Source organism: Grammomys surdaster, unplaced genomic scaffold (genome assembly GCF_004785775.1).
Source record: "Grammomys surdaster isolate TR1022 unplaced genomic scaffold, NIH_TR_1.0 141, whole genome shotgun sequence".
Lineage (NCBI taxonomy): Eukaryota > Metazoa > Chordata > Mammalia > Rodentia > Muridae > Grammomys > Grammomys surdaster.
This window is the reverse complement of record NW_021604599.1, coordinates 11,404,538-11,427,064: the sequence shown is the minus strand read 5'-3', so window position 1 is coordinate 11,427,064 and position 22,527 is coordinate 11,404,538. Positions and strand designations below refer to the sequence as shown.

Below are 22,527 nucleotides of genomic sequence, written 5' to 3'. Positions count from 1 at the left end.
GGACCCATGGCTTCAGCTGCATATGTAGCAGAGGATGGCCTTATCTGGCATCAATGAGAGGGGAGGCCTCTCATTGATCCTGTGAAGGCTTGATGCCTCACCTTAGGGAAATGCTAGGGAGGTGAGAGTGGGAAGGTGTGTGAGGGAGCACCCTCATAGAGGCAGGTGGTAAGGGGTATGGGATAGACAGTTTGCAGAGGAGAAACCAGGAAGGAAGGATAACATTTGAAATGTAAATAAATTAAATAACCAAGAAAAAAAAAGAGAAAATCTCAAAGAAAAAAATTCTTTTATAAGTGATTTTAGTCACAGTACCTCATCCCTGCAATAGAAAAGTAACTAAAACACTACACCTGAGCAGGACTCCTCAGGCCCTCTTATTGTTGCTATTCTTGTTCCCATTTTACTAATATGCACAGCACATCTATCTGTTGAAGATTGGTTCTAATGTTCTGATTAAATCAAGAATCTGCATGTCCAGGTGCTGAAAATCCTTGTCCCCACTTAGTTTTTGATCAATCAAACGATGCCAGTGACCAATAGCTGAGCACGAGAAGAGACACCTAGAATTATGTGGGTAGGATGCAGAGGAACGACGGCAATTCTCCATGACTTGGAGAAGAAGAATGGAGAGAAAAGAATTGAGAATGCAGGAGAGAAAACCAACCAGCCATGTGAGATGTCAGGGAAGTGGCCACTGGACCATTCCCCATTTGGGCCTGGGGTAGATATCAGGGGAAGGTTTAAGAGTGCCCAAAGATAGTTTCTGGGCAGGTGCAAAGTAAAAAAAAAGTACTAATTCATTGTAATACTACTATTTTGTAGAATTTGATATTTCTCAGTGCATAATTTTTTTATTTAGTAGTGACTATTAAGTAACTGTGTATTCTTGTGTAGGATAGTGAAGGAGTTAATATGGAATCTCCAAAAAATCCCATAAGATTTTTCAAAAATCACATTTGCAAATAATTCTCTTGTTCATTCAAAAGGAGGAAAGAATTTTCCTTAAATCTCTGGGATCTGAGCTCGTCTTTAGTCCACACTCAGTCCTGCTATTTAGCCATATTATGATGTGTGCAAACCTTGTTCATACTCATAGACACACTTCGACACACACAGCCCCTTATAAACAGGAGGCAGGGATCGCTCTCTTAAGACCCTAGCCCTAACCCTCACCCTAAACCTATATAAATAAGGGGGCATAGAGTTTCTGGATCACAACAACAAGGTCTCCTTCAGACAGTTATGTGGAGAAACTTACGTTGAAGTCATACAACACACCAAAGTTGGCTGCAGATGCCTCTTCAGCTCTTGGGACAGTTTTCCTAGGTAAGCTGCCATATGGTAAACCCCAGAGGTACTAGAGAAAGCAAAACGAGCAGTTAACAAAATCTGAGCCCCACATGTGATCACAAATGGTTTTATTTAAAAAACACTTTGGAAAGTTTCTCATTTGGACTCTGTGGATCTCCATGTGGGGTCTCATTTTCTGGGAAATAAATCACTAAGTCTAGAATTAAGAACAAAGTAAATACAGATCCTACACCGTGCGTTCACTGAATGAATAGCAAAGCAGGCCAGTCACAGTCCCCAGAAGGCTTGCTGAGAAGCCTTGTGCTCACTCCTACCACGATAGTAACCATATTTAGTAGAAGGGTACCAAAGTGTTCATCCAAATGGTACTACAGTTTCATAAGAGACCTCTCCTTAAGAGGGGCGATGGAAACAGAGTTCATGGGAAGGGACTGACATCTCAGGAAAACCAACCATGTAATCAATCAGAAGATATCTACAGGAAGCAAACACTTGCATCCTGATTACAGAGGCATCTATGCCATTTCCAGCTCAGGGTTTCTGCCCTGAATCTGTGCTGTGGGCTAAGGAGAGAACAGCACCAAGAACTGTGGACTAGGAATAGGACGCGAATAGGGTCAAAGCTCCTCCAGGTCCACAGCTTGCAAACCATAAGCTGCTTCACAGGCAAAATGAACTTCCCCTCTCTCTGGGAGAGTTGGTGAGCACAGTTTAAAGCTTGAGCGCAGAGGCTGACCAGCCAAAGGCTAGAAATTAGTCCCTGCTGATTCCCTTTACACAAACGGCATGAGCTTCCACCGCCACCCTTTAGCTGCCTTGGTTTCTTCCTCTGACCAGAATAGTAAATACTTTCTTCCCACACAGCTTCAATCCAAAGTCAGAAGGCCTAGACAACAAAGATAATGGAGGTATCTGGCTTGTAAGGACACATGTAAGTCTGGGACAAAAGGTCACATGCCTCAGAACAATGCTAGGTGGGGCCACTGGATAAAGGCAGATATGAAGTAAGAACAGTGGTTGGGAGATGTGGGTGTTTCTGCTAACACACTGGAAGCTCATTCTCTTCTGTTCCTGTTCTGATGTAAGAAATAATTACTCAGGAAACAAGGTGTCCTATACTATCTGTGACTAGGTATCGAAAGGCAGGAAGCTCCCAGTTCACTCCCTCAGTGAATATGCAGTAGACAGTGATGGAGGGCAGACTGTTGGGTTTCCTTAGATAGAGAAGCAAAACTAAAGCCTAGCCTCCTTTGAAATGGGTGAGAGGCACACATTTGGCTATACTGCCTGAAACTTGTAACTTGGGAAAATCTATTCGCACTGTCATCTGAGCCAACGAGACTCAGATATTCCCTGGAACTGTCACAGAAATTAAAAAACTAGCTGACTAAAATGCCAAATCTGGATTTAAAAAAAAGAGGCGTGAGTCCTAGGGCCAGACCAAATTACCCAAAATTATATATTTTTGTAACTTAGCAATTGTCAGTGAATTACTCAACACCTAACGCAGGTGTTTGGGGATATTTCAGATGGGGATGGGAAAGCTCCTCTACAATCTGTGTCGAGTGAGACGTGAAGGTGTTTTTGCTCTGTAAGAAGCCAGTCTCTTTAGTGCTAGAAGGCAAGATTATTCTATTAACTAGGAAGGTGATTATAAGTATAGAAGTCACTGATTTTAAACTGGATGGATACAATGTCATTCAAACATACAATTTAGGCCAGTGATAATCTTGTATTAGACAAATTGGTTTTAAAATACTGGTACCAGAACAGGTCCTCTGTAGGTTAAAGAAACTCCCAACAAGCTCTTGTAGGGTAAGTGCCCAAAGAAGTCCAAGCGTCTTCATGTGAGTGAAGCTCACGAGTCCCTGTGGTTTGGCCTTGACTCATTCTTGCCTACATCTGCTCAGGGTTTTGTTTATTCTTCAGTCTGAGCCCTCTATTTTTCTGACTTTGATCCTAACACCCTCCATGGGCACTGACCCCATCAACTATATACTTGAGACAGGAGAAACCTATTTTAGAAAAATGTGAGTACTGCTATGTTCCTCCAGTTAAGAAAAACTAGAACTTTCAATTGTGTGAACAGTAATTTTGAAAGCAAATTTGACAAAATAGAGTTCAGTATTTATAATAAGTCTCCTCATCAACAAATAGTGCTTAACATTGGGGTAGAAACCGATATGATTCTGATTAAGGCCATAAATTTTCCCACACAAAGTACATACTTAGACATGAACACTGTATGTTATATGTAATTCCATGGGTGTCTTATACCCTTGGAACAAGGATTAGGACCTTTGGTTATAGGTACTATTTTGAAGGTTACACTTGTTGTAAATCCTATCTCTTAAGAAATGAAAGATATCTATATTCCCCCTGAACACCCACACTCCAGTGTCATCTCGTTCCCCACATCCTGCCTTTCTATATTTATAACCCCAGTGTGAATGAATTATGATATGGGTAAAAATAAATAAATTATTAAAAAAAAAGAAATGGCCATAGTTAGTCACTCTATTTAAGAAAGAAAGAAGGGTGAACAATGTGGAGTGGGGTTTGGGGTCAACAGAAATCACTTAAGACTTTTTTCCAATATCCCTTACCTCAGGTAACATGATGAGACTGAAGGTCAATATAAAGAGAACCATGTTGACACCATACATCCACCTCAGGAACAGGAAATATGAGGCCACCGAGGAACCAAACTGACCTATTACAAAGAAAATTTAAAAGCTAAAGGAAAGTCAAAACAACAATAGCAACAACAAAAACCAGCCTTCTCTTAGTGGTCCTCCAAAGTAATCATCCTTAGAATTGGACAGATAGTTCAGCAATGAAGAACACCTACTGCTCTATCAGAGGATAAAAAAACTCAGCTCCCAGCACCATCTTTCAACCAACCTTAACACCAGCCTTAAAGCCAGCTCCAATAAACCCTCTCCTGGCCAATTAGGTACCTGAACATATCTGCTCCTCACCCAGCACACACACACACACACACACACACACACACACAAATAAAAATAAAACTTTAAAAATGTACAACTACTGACACATTGGATCTCTTCATATTGGCAATCGCTCTTCTTTCTCTCAGGAGAGAACATTTCAGCACTTCCTAGGGTGCAGGATGAAGCCTTGCAGAATGTCACTGGAAAATGCAACCTGTGCCTTCACGCTCCATCTGGGGGAGAGCTCCCTTTAGTTTAGCAGCTACAAGCATCACCAACAGCATGTGCTTTTGGTCCATGAGTTCAGTAAGTAGACACATGGAAAGCTCTAGTGTCCAGCCTGCTGTTGGGGACAATCATGGTGACTGCAGTGCTCTTTTTCTTGGACAAATGATAAGCATACCAAGCACGTCCTTCTCATAAACACATTAACTGTGTCCTTGTGGATGGTGCTAACTGCTGATATTTTATGGAGGTAGTGCAGATGCTGAACGCCATAGTGCACAGCCTAAGTACCTTCTGGCAGAATTTTTCATCAGTATAGAGCACGGTATTACAAGTAGTGTGTCTGCTCCAAGGAGTGATGTTTCAATGAGGTGTAGGAACTATAAATATACTTTATGTATGCAAACACATACGAATACTTTATAATGGATGTGTGAGTGAGAAGTATACCCAGGCAGGTCTTACAGGAAGGGAATTGAGACAAGTTTCATTCTCTTTCTTTCTTCTCTTTTCTTTTCTTCTCTTCTTTTCTTTCCTTTTAAAAAAATTTGTAATTTTTGATTGTTTTTCCAAGACACAGTTTCTTTTTGTAGCCATGGCTATACTGGAACTCTCACTGTAAATGAGATTGCCTTCAAACTCAGAGATCAGCCTGCCTCTGCTTCCTGGGTACTGAGATTGAAGGCATCCACCACTACTGCCTAAGAGGAGGTGCTTTAGATCTGTTTGTGTAGGAAAGTGTTAGAGAAGATAATACCAGAGTAGAAATTGAAGGTAGCAATGGTCCCAGCTGAGAAGAGGCACCAGAGCAGAGGGAAGAATGAGGTCAGAGATCCTGGGACAGACACGAGCTTTTAGCAGCCAAACAAAATTATAGCGGGTGTGGCTGAGGTCTAACAGAAGAGAGAAACCACGGGAGATACAGTTGACAGGAGACTAAACCATGCTGGATAATGTGTCCTAAAGCAATGGTAGTGTTTTTTTAAAAAGTTATGAAAAATAATAGGCAGGTGTTAAGTAGTGGGACTGGAGGTCAGACACATGCATGCCTTTTCAAAATCCCATTTGAGCTTTGGGGGACACAATAGACAGAATCAGACAAGACTCTGTCAACTCACACCTGCTCTGAGGAAGAGCAGAGAGCTATCCGATTCTCATTGACTGAGGAGAACATAAATGCATAAACAAAAAACATCTGAAACCTGAGATTAGTGGGAAAAGAGTATTCTAGACTGGAGGAGATGGCTCAGTGGTTAAGAGCAGTGGGTACTCTTCAAAAGGACTCAAAAGTTGATTCTCAGGACCCACATGGTGGCTCACAAACCATCTGTAAGTCTGGTTCCAGAGGATCTAACGCCCTCTTCTGACTTCCTTGGGCATCAGGTGGACATGTAATGCACAGGCATGCATGGAAGCAAAACACTTATTTATACACATAAAATTTTAAATTAAAAAGAAAAGAAACTCTAAAATGCAGCATGAGATACAGTAGGCTATAAAAAAACCCGGATTCTTTGGTGATCACTTCAGGCTTAGCATGTCGCTTCTCTGTTCCCCAGCTTTACTGATTACGACTTTCAGTCACCTTAGGAAGGTCAGCGTACAACCTCAGAAACCCTGTGTCAGTCCCTTCGATTTATTGAGCAAACGCCGACCAATGTTCTTCTTTAGCCCTCTGGCTTTGAAACTTTTCTATTAGGGAAGCCTTCCTACAGGTAAGGGAAGGCTCCAACAGTGCAAATTCCAGCCTATGCTTGCAAAGGTGAGGCTGACTTCATATCCATCATGCCTCTCATTCTGAAGCTTGGGCTAGTCTTCAGTCACTGTTGCATTTATTCCCAAAATACAGGAGCTGGGTTTGTTGTTGGCTTTGTCTTTTGTTTGTTTGCTTTTGTTTTTAAGAAACTTGAAAAGAAGTCACATTCTAAGCAGATATTTAGGGAGGAACCGGTGACTTTGATGAACCAGAATTTGTGTTCACGTCTATAAGTGAGCTTGGACTCATGACACACAGTTACGATTATCTGTGACCTGCCCCTGCCAAGATACTGCAGCCATGTATACTAGCCTGCCAGCACAGCCCTAGAGCAAGCCTGACACCCCCACACCGGGACATCTGATCATCTCCTTGGGTCCCAGTGGTTTCATACCATTGCACAGCTCTTATCTCTGTTCTCTGGTAACAACTATCTGAGTTTTCTTAGTCAGGCTCACTAATCATGTTTTATTGAAGTGGTCCTCAGTTCTTGGAGGAGAACAAACAACTGCCTCTAGACAGCTGCGGCAAAGCTTTCTGTGCAAATGCATGGGAGATAGATGCCCGATGAAGATGCTGAGTACAGAGTATGGAATCTCCCTTCCTCCCTTCCTCCTTCCCTCCCTCCTTCCCTCCCTCCCTCTCTCCCTCCCTCCCTCCCTTTCTCCTTTTCTCCTCCTTCCTTCTTCATTTCCATTCCATTACTTTCTCTTCTTTCCTCCCATCTGTCCTTCCTTCCATCCTTTCATCCTTCCTTCCATCCTCCCAAACCTACTTGTTCTTATCCAGCCTTACTCATCTTGTTACGACCATGCTCCTCACTTTCAGTTCTCACACACAACCACAGGAAAATAAGCTCTTTGGGAATATAGTTTAAAATACTTAAATACAGAAGCAAAATGTATATTTGAGAAGGCATCCCCTCCTCCAACCCACATATCTATACTGTGAACCAAACATCCTTTTTAAGACAAAAGCACCCAAACTGATACTTGGGTTCTTTGAAAGCAGTTCCACGACTCTTTTATTTGAAAGCGAACTCTTTACAGAATCCTAATTATAAAGAAAATGAACTTCAGTAAAACTGACTCTATCAAAACTCAGATGACTTTAGAAAAGACTAAGACATAGTCAGAGAGATTGGGGGATCCAGAGGCCATGTTCCATCCATATACACCCTATAGTGGGTAAAGGTGAAATAGCAAGACAGATGTACTACAACTGATACAGTGGGGCACTTGGTGACATCATGGACCAGAGTACCTTTTCCTGTCTCAACAAAAAAAGGCGGAAAGCAATTTTCTCTATATACACCTATTTATTCTGACTGTTATGTAATACTGGAAGTTGCTGGCATTTGCTAAAAAGAAACCCTTATTTATGCAATGTAGCTGAAAGAGTACAAGAGAAAAATAGTCTTCTTCACCAGGATGATGACGATGATGACTGCAGCTTGCATCCCTCAACAGTCAGCCAGTTCCATATACTAAGAAGTTCACCAGCATCTGCTGTAGCTGCTGTTAGATGCTCATGGTGTGGAGGTCTATTAGTCTCTGTGTCTCTGTGTCTGTCTCTGTCTGTCTCTCTCTGTCTGTCTCTCTCTGTCTGTCTCTGTCTCTGTCTCTCTCTCTCATACACAAATTGAAACAGAAATTGAGTGCAGCAGAATTGATTAATTATAATTGAAATGCAATGACTGAGTGTCCTAGCCCATCTAGTCAACAAGTCCCTGTGAGCTGGGAACACTAGTGGTAAGTAATAAGCCAGGCTTCTAAACCACACTGTGCTCATCTACAAGTCTTTGTTTCCAAATCTAGATCCCTCTTAATCATGATGTGATGTCTACTCAAGTAGAACTATAGTTAAATTGTTTTTAAATATAGTATGTAAAATGATATGAAATGAACATGCATCTCTGAAAGATTATAAGTAATTTCTAAGGCTATTTAAATTCACAATTTGGTCTGCACCCACAAATAGTTCATTCTTTTCATTCTTTTAAACACAGCTGATAAACGCTGCTTTTATAGTACATTATAAATGTGTTAAAAATCTTTCATGTGTATTAAAGTGAAAATTAAGTACATGCATATTCTTGTCATGAATTTTCTTGTGTCTCTTTTAAATTAAAGATTAAGGCTTCACCTCTCCCTCTGGTTATTTATTATTAAGAAATGTAATTTGTAGACTGTCATTATACATAATTTTCTCTTGAACAGATGGGTAATAATGCACACACACACACACACACAGGGAGAGAGAGAAAGAGCGAGAGAGCGAGAGAGCGAGAGAGAAAACGAACATATTTCTGAATAGAAAAAGACAAGTAAATGACCTGCCTTCTCCATACAATGTAAATATACAATGCAATATTTTTAAATGAGCCTAGAGGTAGAAAATGTAGTGACATGATTGTCTTGTGTTTCCTGTGGTGTGTAGACCAGCAGGGTAATGTGAGAACTAGACTTTGTTCTCCTGGTTACTTTTTTGAAGCCAATTTTTTAGTCTGAGAAGCACAGCTATTACAACAGAGTTTTGTTACTGGGATCTATCCAGGACTCCATAAATTGTGGGTTATGACACTGGGATCACATGACTGATGTGTGGCCATCAATAATTTGTCCATAATAAAGCAGAGATTAGGAATCAGAGACACAAAGATCTCTGTGTTTTAGGCCAGCCTTGTCTACAGAGTGAGTTTCAGGACAGCCAGGGCTACACAGAGAAATTCTGTGTTGAATCCCCCCCCCCCAAAAAAAGGCACGCTACTTCTTTTTTGGCACATGGACACATGTCACATCATAATCCATACCATTTTATTCTCTAGTTTATATTTTATTGTCCTTTCCACCCAAACCACTCACAACATTAACACATGCCGAAGTAAGCCAGCAAGGGCAGGGTTTGGTCTGTCTTTGTCAATAGCAATGCTGCTTAGAAAGATACCTAGGACACAGTAGCCTTTCACTGAGCATTTTTGAAATTAATAAATGCTAAGATCATTTTAAAAATAACATGAAATATATATTAAATGGTCCTAATATTCAAAGTAATAAAGTAATATTTCTGAAGCTCCAGTATAATTAAGCTCTCATTTCTTTCAGAGAAAAGCATTCACGTTACTTTTATTATGAAATGTATCTTATAAATATGGAACATATTTTGCCAACTTTATTCTAAAAAGAATTTGAGAATATAATTAAATAGGCACATAGTAAAAATCTGTATTTCATTTAAATTTTGCAATAATTTTCACTCAAAAGCATAAATAATTTTACATGTCACTATACATCTAAACCTCATTATAAATTATGCATAATGTATTGTTGGGCTGGAAATGACTTTGTATAACAACCAAACCTAAAAAATCCATATGAAGCCCTGGATATAACAATAGAGGACCAGAGATAAAAATAGGCCATCCAAAGCGTACAGATGGCACAGAAAAAACGGCTTTAACCTTTAGAGAACAGAGCCCATGTTACATTGTTTTCAGTCTCCATTCAGTTCAGCCTCAAAGACCATCTTAGAAATATACTTTTCCAGGCAGAGTGATGCCTATGAGATGGTTATTACATTCAATAGTTCAAAGAGCACAGGCCTTCACATTTCATGAGTTCTACCTAGAAAATAATCTGAAAGTGTGTGATGTACTTATGAGTATTATAGTATACTGGAATGCTAGAGAATAGACACATGTGATGAAATAATGTCCTCAGAGTAAATAACTGAGAAATAAGGAACATATTCCCCAGATATAATAACTGTCCATGGGTTCTGCAGCACTCATCATCCACTGACCCGGCAGAAGTGCTAGTCATGCACAGAAAGCAAGAAGCTTCCAAGATCTTGGTTCAATAGCTACATAGGCTGGCACTAGGAAGACTTTCTCTGACAGCTCTGCTACAACCATACTCAACTAATACTACGGTAGTGCTATGTACTAGGAAGGAAATGTACACCCCGTAGACACATTAAAATCAGGTGAAGTGATGTTGATGCGGTGTTGGACCCATGTGTCATTGGGTAAGTCATAGCTAAAGTGGTGGCTGAGAGGAGTCCAGTTCTTCACAGCTGAGAAGGGTCAGTCCTGGTGAAGAAGTAGAACAAGCACTCAAACAACAAATTATACATGGAAAGGGAAGTAGTCCCTACTTGGTTAACTGACCAGCTTAGCTGCTTCAAATTTACTGAAAGAAGAAAGAATATAACTGAAGGAAGTGTGAGTTTCTAGTAATATCTATGACATAATGGCTAGTTGATGATTGTGAGTGTGTGTCTATGAATAATTCATCTATATATGCATATATAGATTTATATATGTTCCATTCCTATATATAATTATAATCAAGATAATTTCACCTTTGTTTATAAAACACAAATTAACACAGCATTGCTGCTGAATTAGGCTGGAACCTACATGTTCTACTGTATTTTAAAAAGAAAGGAAATATTTCTTTGTTATTGTATATTTTCAACATATCTATACAAATAACAAGTTTCTCATAATACATCTGACATCTGATCTAGACGCGTCATAAAGACCAGAGGGCTAAAACAACTTGCTGAAAGAAAGATAGCCAATATTTGACAGACCAATGACAAATTCAAAGGTCTTTCCCATGTAAATTGATCAAGGTCTTTCTTTAGACATGTCTTCTAACTTTTAAATCATATTACATTTCTCTCTTATTGTGTTCATGTCATGACGCATATGTATGAGTCAAAGGACAGCTTATGGATCTGGCTCCCTCCTCCTTGTAGGTTCAGAAGAACAAACTCAGTGCATCAGGCTTCATAGTACCTACCCACTCAGACATCTTGCTGGCCCTTCAACAAGATCTTAATGTTCCATATGTTCTGTTCTTTGGGACTAGATAATATATTTCAGCTGTGCCATTGACATCTAGGGATTCTATAATATCATTTTTCATGTACATGAAACCCCTTCTATTACTATCTAAAGTAAGGTAGACCTCTGGAAAATACATCTGTAATTGGATTCGTTACATATTTGTTGAGTGCCAAGTGGGCTCTAGGTATAAACAAAACAAAATACATGCTTTCATGTCTATTAAGAAAAATAAGTATAAAGTGGAGTGAGATTATATAAAAAGATTCACTTTAAAAAATAGAATTTTGAATAGGAAAAAAAACACGGAGGGAAAATCTGGCAATAAAGGCATGCTATGAGGAACGCGTGGAGAGACGTCAAAATACTGAGCTGATATATTTTAATTCACTGTCATTAGTGACTCATTTAATGAGGGACCAAGGCCTTGGAGACAGCAACCTCTAAACACGCCCAATCATGTCAGTGAAATAGGTATCAGCTGTTTATCTTCTGTATCAATTATGCAATGTCATATTTAACCAGCAGGAAAGCCAGCTTCAGATCTGGATAAGCATGGATGAAATCAGTATCTTTGCAGTAACCCTAGAAACCACACCTGACAAAATTGTGATTTTTTTTCCAAATTTCCATTTTTCTCTACATATAATACTTTTACTGATGCACTCTCTTATACAGTATTTAAATCTTAGTTGCTTTATTCTTTGCAAATGGAACTATATTAAGCTTTGGCATGTCTGTACAAGCTGAGTGTCGCACAGAATGAAAGTCCATTATGACATCAAGATAGCGAGTTCTTTGTGTTTACTCTTCTTTAAGAGTTTGGATGTGAGCTATTAAGTCTTATGGTTTTTGAAAATGGTCCTTTTGGTTATCATCTAAAGTTGCAAAGAGTATGTGTTTACAGTATATTTTTCACTGCCTTCACAATATGGGCAGTGTCCTTGGACACAATAATACCTTTCCTGCCTGAGAGAGTCATACTTTTCCTAGACTAAAACAAGAAAGTGACATTTCCAATATTGTCCTTGATAAGCACTGGTACAATGACACAGTTTGAATCTGGAATGCCCCCCCTCTCATGTTGCACAAAGGTTGGGGCATCTTTAGGAGGAAGAGGTCTAGAGTAAGGAAGTTAAGTCATTGAGAAAACAACATGTAGAATATAACAGGAACAAGGCCCCTCTCTTGCTTTGCATCCTCACTGCTTTGTGCAGGAATCAGACTACTTCTACCACACAATCCCAGTACTATGTATGAAGCCACCGCTGGCCCAGTGGAACAGGGTCAGGTGACTATGTACTGTGAATTGAAACAGTGAGCCAAAACAAACATTCTGTCTTTTTAAATCTATTAGCTCAGGTGTTTCATCTCAGCAGCTAGCTGACTAGTGCAAAGCTTTACAATGATAGAGTCAAGCTTTGCTTTGTAAGTAGTGTTGGCAATTTGGTTGGTTTTCAATTTCCCCAAGGAGTCCCTTAATGGGTAAAGGTCTGTGAAAAGCTTATGAAACTTTATTTGCAAGGAGCTTTCCTTGTCTAATTAGATCTGGTGAATACTTACTTTCAATTGCCTTAATTTTGTTTTCCCAGGGGACACAAGCAGCTTTGAAGTTCTCAAAATCACGGAGGAATTTTGCCCATTTCTGAAAATAAAGTCAAACACTAGTAAAGTACAATCTCTTGTGGTTCTAGATATTTATTCTCCCATTTCCCCAAATCACAAGACAATGTCTTCCAGAGAGCTCTCTGGCACCAAATACTACTGTTTTGTAAAAACAGCGGGATCCACTTTCATCTCTATTTACCACAACTCACACATAATTTAAAAAAGAAATATTGATTGTCAGACATCCAGTTCCAAAACAAACAGAAAAAATATAAACACACACACACACTGACTCTGTTTTAGAGGATTATACTGACCACTCAGAAAGATCTATGTATTCTACCAGATAATAAAATAAGACCTATGTTAGTAAGGTGATTGCCATAAACTCAGTGTTTAATATTCAATGCATGAGAAACTGATAGACTTATGAATAAAATGTAGTATCTTCCTTGAAACCCTTTTGGTCTCCTAAAGTAGCCTGTGTAAACACAGGTCATTTTAATTCATGATTATCATTTACATGGGACACTTCATTTTGAGAAAGGACAATATTCGACTAAGTAGAAAGAAATTGTATCACAGAAAAGTAATTAATTCATTTTTCCAAAGTCTTTCTTCCACTTTACTCCACAGTGTTGGGTTATCCATGGTTAAGAGGACTAAGGAGAAATTGGAAAGAGGCAGAAAACCTTCCATATGTGTTTCTTAGGACAGTGTGAGACAGAGCTAAGCAGACACAACAGTCTAAGTCTGAAGTTCAAAAGACTACTCAAACCTAGGAAGGGCCAAATGCCCATCTGCAGTAGAATATGTGAATATGTAAATCGTGACATCTTCATACAATGCATAATGCAATACTTTTAAACATGAACTTTGACCCCCACAGCATCAAGAGCTGTGTATCTTGACTCAAACCATGTCAGAGACCAGGACCCCTAACAGGGACCCCTGCCAGCCTTCCCCCTCGCCTGGAAACCGAAGCCTTGTCACCCACCTACATCCTGTTCAGTTGAATACCTTGACTATGCCTCATCCTGCTGAAAGCTGATGCACAAAGAGATAGCTACTTCTGAGAAAAGCCCCCAACCACAAAATGTTCTAGGGCACAGGCCAAGAAGAAGCTGTACCTTTCCATGACCCCACCTGCCTTCCCCCTCCCCAACCCGAGCTTGTTATAAAAAGCTTGCCTTTTTTAAAATACACGGCTCTTGACAAGCAACCGTTTGCTTGGGTCCTTCCTTTCTCCCGCCCGTTTCTCTTCCAGGTTTTGGTTCCCCTCGCCCCCACGAATAACCGAGTCCCGCAGGCCGGGACAAAACCATGCAGTAAAGAAGCAAGAAACAAAGCTTAGTCACACACAGAATGACTGTATGCCTTTCAAAGATAAAAAGCAAATAAAGTTAACTATTTGTGTGCATTTAAATGAAAATAAAAATCTTCAGTTTCCTGGCAAACCTCTCTCTCAATAGAATACACACAGACACAGTTTTTACAGAACTTATAAATAGAGGCTAATAATACCTATGGACCTACTACACTGTGAGAAGGGCAACTTTATAGAGAAACTCAGTGTTATGCTTGGTCACAATAAGTGCATATAAAAGCAAGCTTCTTTCCTATACTTCTCTAAAAATCTGTGTTTGTATGAATATATTATTTTCTCTTGTCTTCTTTCCATTATAATTGATATTCCTGACAGAAAAAGAAAAGGGTATGAGGTGGGATAGGGAGGTTATGGCCCTTAAACTTATAGACATTTAGAAAAAAGCCTTGACCACAGGAGTCTCTAGAACCTTCAGAAAATAAAAATAGAACAGCTGCACGGTCTTTTATGCATAGAAGTGCTAAAATTATGCACATTATAAATGACATAAAAGTTATAAATGGTATAAATCAGTGTTTGCAACTATTTAAACTTTTTACTTTGTCTTAAAGAATAATCCTAAATCCACCCCCAAACTTTAATACAACAAATATAGACCATGCATTTACTATACTAGACTTTGCTGTATGCAAACAGTTAAAGATTGGTTCTGCCTCCTCAGAACAGACACAGTGTTTCCTCTCTCTGGGGGGTCATTGTGACACTGACAGACTGGGTTAGGAAAATGCTTACCTTGGCCATCATCATCTTAAATGCAAACCACTTCTTTCCCTTTCCTTTCCCAAGAGCTCCTTCATTCTCACTCACAAATTTCTTTGCTTCCCTGTGACAAGAAAATAAGAGGTAGGCAGGCATGCGTTGACACACAAGTTAGAGACATTTCATTTTGTTGGGTCGTCTATCTTCTTTCTTCTGGATTCTTCATACCCATAGCAACTGAATCTATGCTATATTTTATAACCTATAGACTTGGTTTTTTGGCATGAATGTTATATAGTATATTGAACATATTTCTCTATTGCTCCCACATTCTGATTTGCAACCCTCCCTCCCATATACCCCTTTTGAATATCTACACAGTGACACGTCTACCTTCATGTCAAATATGCAAACATGATTTTAGGTATCTTTGTAAATATCTATAACCCAGAAACATTTAATGCATGTTTAATTTTTTATTAATTCTGACCAGGAAGAGTTAGATATTCTTAGTCTCACTCATTAATCACCTGGAGTCATCAGAAGGGATTTTGTTTCAAGTGTCAAACAGAGAATCCTCCTCCTCATTTCCAATACATATAAAATTAAACCTAAAGTTTTTGTCAGGTTCTGGGAACCAGAACTTTTATTTTTCCTTTTAAAAAAAAATGATTCCTTTAAAATAAATAATGCAAAAAAGAAAAAAAGAGAACAAGAAAGAGTTGAGGACAAATTGACCTGATATTTAATTTCATGAGAGCAGTTACAGCTTAAAGCACAAAAGTCACACTCCAAAACAGATGGAGTTGAAGAAAAGGAGAGAAAGGAAAAGGTTGGGCCTCAAACTCAGAAAGGAATTTAAATTTAAACTTTAAATTTAAGTGTACTTTTAGTTTTTTAAACTTTAAATTTTAATCATGACTCCCAAATAGCAATACTTTCTTTACACACATCAGTGTCCATTAAAAACACTAATTTACCAAAATGTAGAACGTGAACATGTTATATACATGCTTTTGATTGTTGTTAGGTACCGGATGCTGGCTCTTCTCACCCACTGTGTTAGTATAATCCCCAGAGTAGAGGGGTTACTTCAGGATCTACAGTCCTGAGTCACTGAATAACAAGAATGTGTCCTTTAGCTGGATATTTTACAATAAACTCGATAGTGTGGGAGGAGTTGGGAGGAGTAAAGAAAGGAAGGAGAAGGAAGAGGAGGAGCTAAGAAAAAGAGGACCAGAAAGAAGGGAAGATGGTGGATCTACGCGTGTCACTAGCAGTCTAAGGTTGTTGTAATATCTAGGTTAGGTACTGGGTAACACCTCTAATTGTGTGGGCTTCTTGTTAACTGAGCATTACCAAACATATAAAGCCTTTGGATAATCTTTAAGCATTAGAGTCTCATTTCTACTGGGTGCTGCGTGAATGGCAGAGTGATCTGGGCTCAGCCAAGCATTGTGGGGACAGCATGGTAGATTGGCAGAGCCACCTCCCACACTGGAGTCTCATGGGTGGCAGGGCCAGTGTTTCTGGCTGCCTGCTTCTAGTTGTGGAGTGTGTGTGGCCTATGGCTAGGGAACATGGTGGCAGAGCTAAGCAGAGCTGCCACTGCTTAGATAGTCTGCCCAAGAAATAAGTCTTTTTTAAATATTAACTCTAACACATTCTGAAGGGATGTAGGCTGAGAAATACATCACTGGTCAATTTTGTGTTTGTTCAGATGCCATAACATACATGTGCACAGACCTCCATGCTGATAATCTTATAGGTAATGCCATTTTATGGGCACTACAGTGTCTGAGGACGTCACCTAAAATATCACACATACAAATGACAATTAGGTTGTGAAGGGAGAACCCTAAGACGGTTGAAGAGATTGCTCTCTCATAGTCAGAATTTGCCATCCTCTGTCCACCATGTGAGGACAGAAGAAGTTAATAAAGGTACGCGACTAGTTACCTATCTGCAACTGGGATGCTTTGAGCACCCTCACTATGGATATCCAGCCAACATGCTTGTTGCTTTTGCCACCCAGTCTAAATTCTATCAGCCATACCTGGCTATCATACTCATTTTGTTGTCTGTTCCATGAAAAGAACCTTAAAATTTGAGGTGACTCTGGCTTCTCTTCTCTGGGGGCCTAGAGAACATGTGACCTAGTGAAAAGGGACAATTAAAGTAGATTGTGATTCCACAAGTACAAAGCGATGGTCAGTTGGGTGGCCCCTAAAAGTGTAGCTTTGCAAATGAAACCCTTCATGCATGACTATGACATGAATGTTAAGATGAAGGTTAGAGAAGGATTTTTATAGATGTTCCTTAGTGACCATGCTAAGCACAGATTCTTGAAATATTCAGTGATCAAAATTACCAAACACTAGCTACCTTATCTAAGACGAGAATTGTCCTTCCTTACACACCTGAGAGCAAGTGCCCACATATGGTCTGACATACAAACACACTCACCATGGTGAAATCTCGACAGTCAGCAAATAACACCCAAAGTCATTCATGAACAGCTGGACAATTGTTTGACCTGTGTTGTTGATTGTGACTACAGAAAACACTCAATAAAAAGATGTAAAGCTGACTGCAGATGAGAACTCACTACCCTGCAGTTGCAACATTTTAAAAGACTTAACAGTGTGAGATACCATAAGCTGAGATCTCATGACTCACTTTTCGGACCCCTGCAACAAAGCAAGCATTGTATTTAAGCACCATTTGTTGTACAGATGTTAAGTCTGGAACAGGGGTACACACTTTGTAACATGCTGAACCAGAGGCTCTAAGTACAAAAGAACTTCTGCTAGTTCTAAGCAGCCTCTGTGTTCTAACTCCATGGCCTTGCCTATGCATATAATGCTTTCTGTCCTCATGCTCATGAATCATGCTTTTCAGATGCAAACACCCATCCTCAGGACTCTCACATACCTGATCAGGATCTGGCATAAGATCCCTGTTACAGGGCCTTTAATAGGTCAGGACTTCCCAACCAACAATATCTCAACAATTCCTTCACTCCTTTCCAAGGGGGTTGCAGGAACAAGATGAGACGCAGATGTTGGGAGTATTGAAGCCAATTCTACTACAATGCTTATTTCCACACTAAAATTTGTTCTAATATGATTGATATATACTATGGACCGACTTGAACAAAATATGAATCTTGGCTTTGCTTGTTTGTTACTTTATTCATCAGAAATATTGAGTGAGTATAGAAAAGTATATCATCAATGCCAAAAAGCATCAGAAATACTCAGAATGCACAAAGCACATCTCACTGCCTAACTTGTAGTACCAGAAAAGCCACACCCGCTCGCTGTCAAGGTGACCTCCCCTCACGCTTGACAATTCACAAGCAGCAATTATTTTTAAAAACTTCCACAAGCAAGTTCCAAGTCTTTCTCGAAGCATCCTGCCAAATGCACTATAGAGCACATGTATTTCTTAACCTGTGTTGAATGCTAATGCTATTTTTCTCATTTTTTTCTTTTTAATGTGTCACTAGAAATGTTTCGGAATAATTGTGTTCCAACTATGGCTTCCCTATAAAATTCATTGTGTCTTCAAGTTCATATACTGAAGTGAGCTTTTAAGGGAACTTATATCTTGTATCATAACAGAACTGACTATAATTCAATTATATGGCATCACAGTTTCTAAATCTTAAAACACACACATATATATAGGAGTTATCATGCCATTGTTTGTTATAATAAATACATATAGAGAACAAAATATCCTTGGTAATAAAATCAGAATTTGTTATTTAACTGTAATAAAATAACCAATTCATAAGAATACTGTACTGCCAATGGTAAACTATCATGTGCTGTTCAAACCTGTTGAAACCCTTTGTCCTGGGGATACTTGTGCCCTAGCTATGTGATGGGGAAAAGAGAGAGAGAGAAAAAAAAAAACACCAAGAGTGAAGGGCATTGAAAATATTGCATCCTTTCTAGAACCACTAGGAGGTAAACTTTTAAAACTAGGTTTTGTATATCTCTGCTGTAAAACTGTTTTCTGTGGGAGAAGGAAGCCAAGAGCTCATCCATGGAGACAGAGTTCAATGTGGAATTCCACCTGATTTCTTTAGCATCCCCAGTTGATTTCTGTTTGGTGTTTGTTAAGGCTCTAATTTAATGATGCTTTTGTCTGCTCTCTCAATCAGGCTACGCCAGTCTTTTCTGCTGGGTGTTGCTTATCTATCCTACCCTTTTCTCTGCTAAATTTACTTTTGCTTGCTGGAAACTTCCCAATTATTCAAAACCAACTATCATAGATTATTTTCTTAGATATAAAGAACATATATCCAGGACTGAAGTTACTCAAATTTTATTATGAATCATATTACCCTGCTGAATTTAGAACACTTTCTACATGAATAGACCGTTAGAAAGCATGCCTTTTTTTTTTTAATCTGAATAGCCAGAAGTATATGAAAATAGCTATTCTACTCTCTATTGGGGCCAATGTTTTTAATTGTGTGAACAGATAATTATGCTAATTTTATGAATTGATGAACATTAAATCAGTGAAACTTTAGAAAGATGGAAGCAAATATTACAGCCAAATTACAACGATTAAAAGATTAATTCAAAATTCATTTAATAATGTGAGACTATATTTGTATGACTCTAATAAAGATGTTATTAGTTATTAAAATACACTTTTCTTTGAATATTCAAAAGTTTTTGTTTCTTTCATTAGTTACTGATAGTTTTCTTGACCTCAAGTGTAGTATTAGGTTTGCCTTTCAGTCACCATTTGTGGTTATTTGAATGTGAAATGTCCCCCAAAGCTCATGCATCAAATGCTTGCCCCCAAGCTGCTGGAGGTGTTTGGTAAAGTTATAGAACCTTCTGAAGATGTAGTCTTATTGGAGGAAGTAAGACACTGGGGGCAGGCTTTGTGGTTTTATGGCCTGAAGCAACTTCTTGCTCTGTTTTCTGCGTGTTGATGAAGATGTAATCAGCCAGTTTCCTGTTCCCACTGCCATCCTGTTCCTGTCTGTTGTCACAGCTTTCCCAACATGATGTGCTCTGTCCCTCTAGAACCATAAGCCAAAATAAATGCTTTCTTTTTTCAGTAGCTTTTGTTCAACTAGTTTATCACAGCAACAGCAGAGTAACTAATACAGACACTATCCTATCCTGTTTGGTTTTCATAGGAAGTCCAGACCACTGAGCACCACATAATTTAACATGAGTTTCCCTTTTTCCTAATATCCTGCTCTTTTTCTGGTCTCTAACACACATACATAGACACACACACACACACACAAAAGGGTCATAGAACAGCAAACATAGTTACTCCCTAGTTCCTAATATCACAATGGCCAGAGCAGTTATTTAAATAAAATAGACTTAATTTATCAAAAATCTTGGGGGTGCTTTTGAAACAGAGCTAAAGGCCATAGAGTGAGCTGAGAATTATGGTTTACAAGGAAGGCCTTCTTTGTCTTCCCTCAAATCTGATGCCTATAGTTAAAAAGAAGCATCATTGTTACACACAGGTCCAGAAGAGGGGACATGGCTGTATAGATCAGGAACATTATGGAACAACTTTCTTTAACAGTGTGTTTACAGCTGACCTTTGTCATGAGCCAGCACAGCTTCAGGGTGAAGAAAACAAGTACCTGCAAATCGTGCTCCCTGATAACAGATCCTTAACCAAAACAACAACTTACACTATGTAATTAGATACAAGGTACAAAAGGAAAATCCACAAATATGGAAACACAGTGTCCTTCACAGTAGAATGCCTGGGTTAATACCAGAAAGCAACAAAATTAAAAAAAAAGAAAAGAAAAATAATCATTAGAAAACCAAAAATCAAGAAAGCATCTTTATCTTTTTTTCCTACAGTGACTCCACTTTCTTACCTATATGTAGTTATCTGGATAATTTAAAGAATCTTTACTATATGGTTAACATAAAATTAACCTTCACATGTAAACCTTGAACATCTACAGGTTGCAAACCATCCAAATGTCTGGCTGAAAGATACATGCTACCCCCTTGAATTGCTTTCAATAAATGCTACCTATCAAGACTGTAATCTGGTCTCTGGGTCTCAGAGCCTTGGTACAGTGTGCACTGCACTCTGGGCTGTAACCTCAGACTCGGGGATGAATAATTGAGTATGGTCTATTTAATGGCAATAATACCTGGCCTCATCATTCATTTATCAACCCCTTGTGATGGTAATTAGAATAATAAGGTTTCATGGGCTTTCAAGAATGCTTTCACAGTTAGCTGAAAGAGCACACTTTGACCTAACTTACAAAACAGATAATTTACCTACAGCATATGATACAACTCTGAGTGCACAGAAAAGTCGGGACATTCTATTCTGCCTTTGACACATTCTCACACCTGAAATGTGCCCCCACTTGGTTAGGTTAACTTGACTTTTCTTTCCTCTTGTTTTCAGTTTGATGGTTGAGTGAAGCAACCAATTTCTTGCTCAGACAAATGAGAGACATTTCAAAATTGGTGCTTAGGCTAGTATGTATAATCAAACTTTTTATTCGTGAAAACTTCACAGTGAAGGACTCAGACAATGGAAGGTCTTTGATAATAAGTACTGAAATTTCAAAACTAATTAACCAAATTATCTACAAAACTCAGACTTTTCTGAAATATTGCTGAGAAATTAAAACAGAATTACAGTAATAAGAACTTATTTTCATGCACCATAAAGACCATAGACTTCCTAGATAACATATCTTCATAATTAGGATGGCATAATTATTCAAGCTATCCCAATACTTGAAATAATGAGTCAGTGCATGTGTTGTTTTAAAGGGGATTCTAACGATATTAACAAGGATAGCTGAGATGCTCAATTGCTTCCTCTACAAAGTGGAAAGGACAGTGAGGGAGGTTACTTTTCTTATCTTTTAAAGGCAATAAAAGATGCTTAGTTTAGTTCATGACAACTAGCATATGCATTATAAAATAGTTAACTATGATTAATGGCACTTTACTTACACGGCTGTCTTTCACTTCAATTTTAGGAAATTGAACTAGGGTACATAAGAAAGCACACAGCATACAAGTGAATCCCAACACTTCTAATTGAGTAGGTTAACTTTGGTGAGAGCATTGGACGGCCATTGAGCCATGGTTTCTTGATCCCTCACCTTTGCATTACTGTCTGACCTTTGAGAGTTCCCAGCTACAAAATTCAAATCACTGAAGTCACATTCTCTAGGAATGAGATGAAGCTATGGATATCTTTTCAGTGTCCCGAACAATTCCAATGTATAAGTTAGAGACAAAATCTGGCATTGAATCAAATATCCTTGGCTGAGACTACCTATAAGAGGTCTTCATATGGGTAGTTTAACTTTCAGAGAGTTGAGCTGAAAAGCTGTTGTATGTATAATTGTTTTGATGTGCCTTCAGGTAAGCAGTACTGTGCCTATTCTGAGTATCTTTTAATTACATTTATGAATAAATTTATTTTCATATTTCTGGTTCACTATCTATTATCTCTTAAGAGAGACCATTTAACTTACAATCTGATAGCATGAAGCAAAATGAAAAGAAAAAAATTATTTATATGAACTTATATAGCTTCTAAGAGATTTACATCTGGATTGGCAGGCAGAAGGAAGAGAGAGTGGCACTGGGTCTGGCTTGAGCATCTGAAACCTCAAAGTCCACCCTAGCAACACACTTCCTCCCATGGCCACACTTCCTAATAGTGCCACTCTCTATGA

At 38.8% G+C, this 22,527-nt stretch overlaps 1 protein-coding gene across 2 annotated transcripts in view; it reads right to left on the bottom strand.

Moving 5' to 3' along the window:
• The window catches only part of Tmc1 (transmembrane channel like 1), a 157,619-nt gene that overhangs the window by 61,480 nt on the left and 73,612 nt on the right, over positions 1–22,527 (bottom strand). For both annotated transcript variants that reach the window (XM_028764094.1, XM_028764095.1), the window contains 4 exons: positions 14,829–14,919; positions 12,665–12,746; positions 3,921–4,027; positions 1,262–1,360 (listed from right to left, as the gene is read on the bottom strand). In XM_028764094.1, coding sequence (XP_028619927.1) covers positions 1,262–1,360; positions 3,921–4,027; positions 12,665–12,746; positions 14,829–14,919 — 379 coding nt within the window. The remainder of the gene's footprint in view (positions 1–1,261; positions 1,361–3,920; positions 4,028–12,664; positions 12,747–14,828; positions 14,920–22,527) is intronic.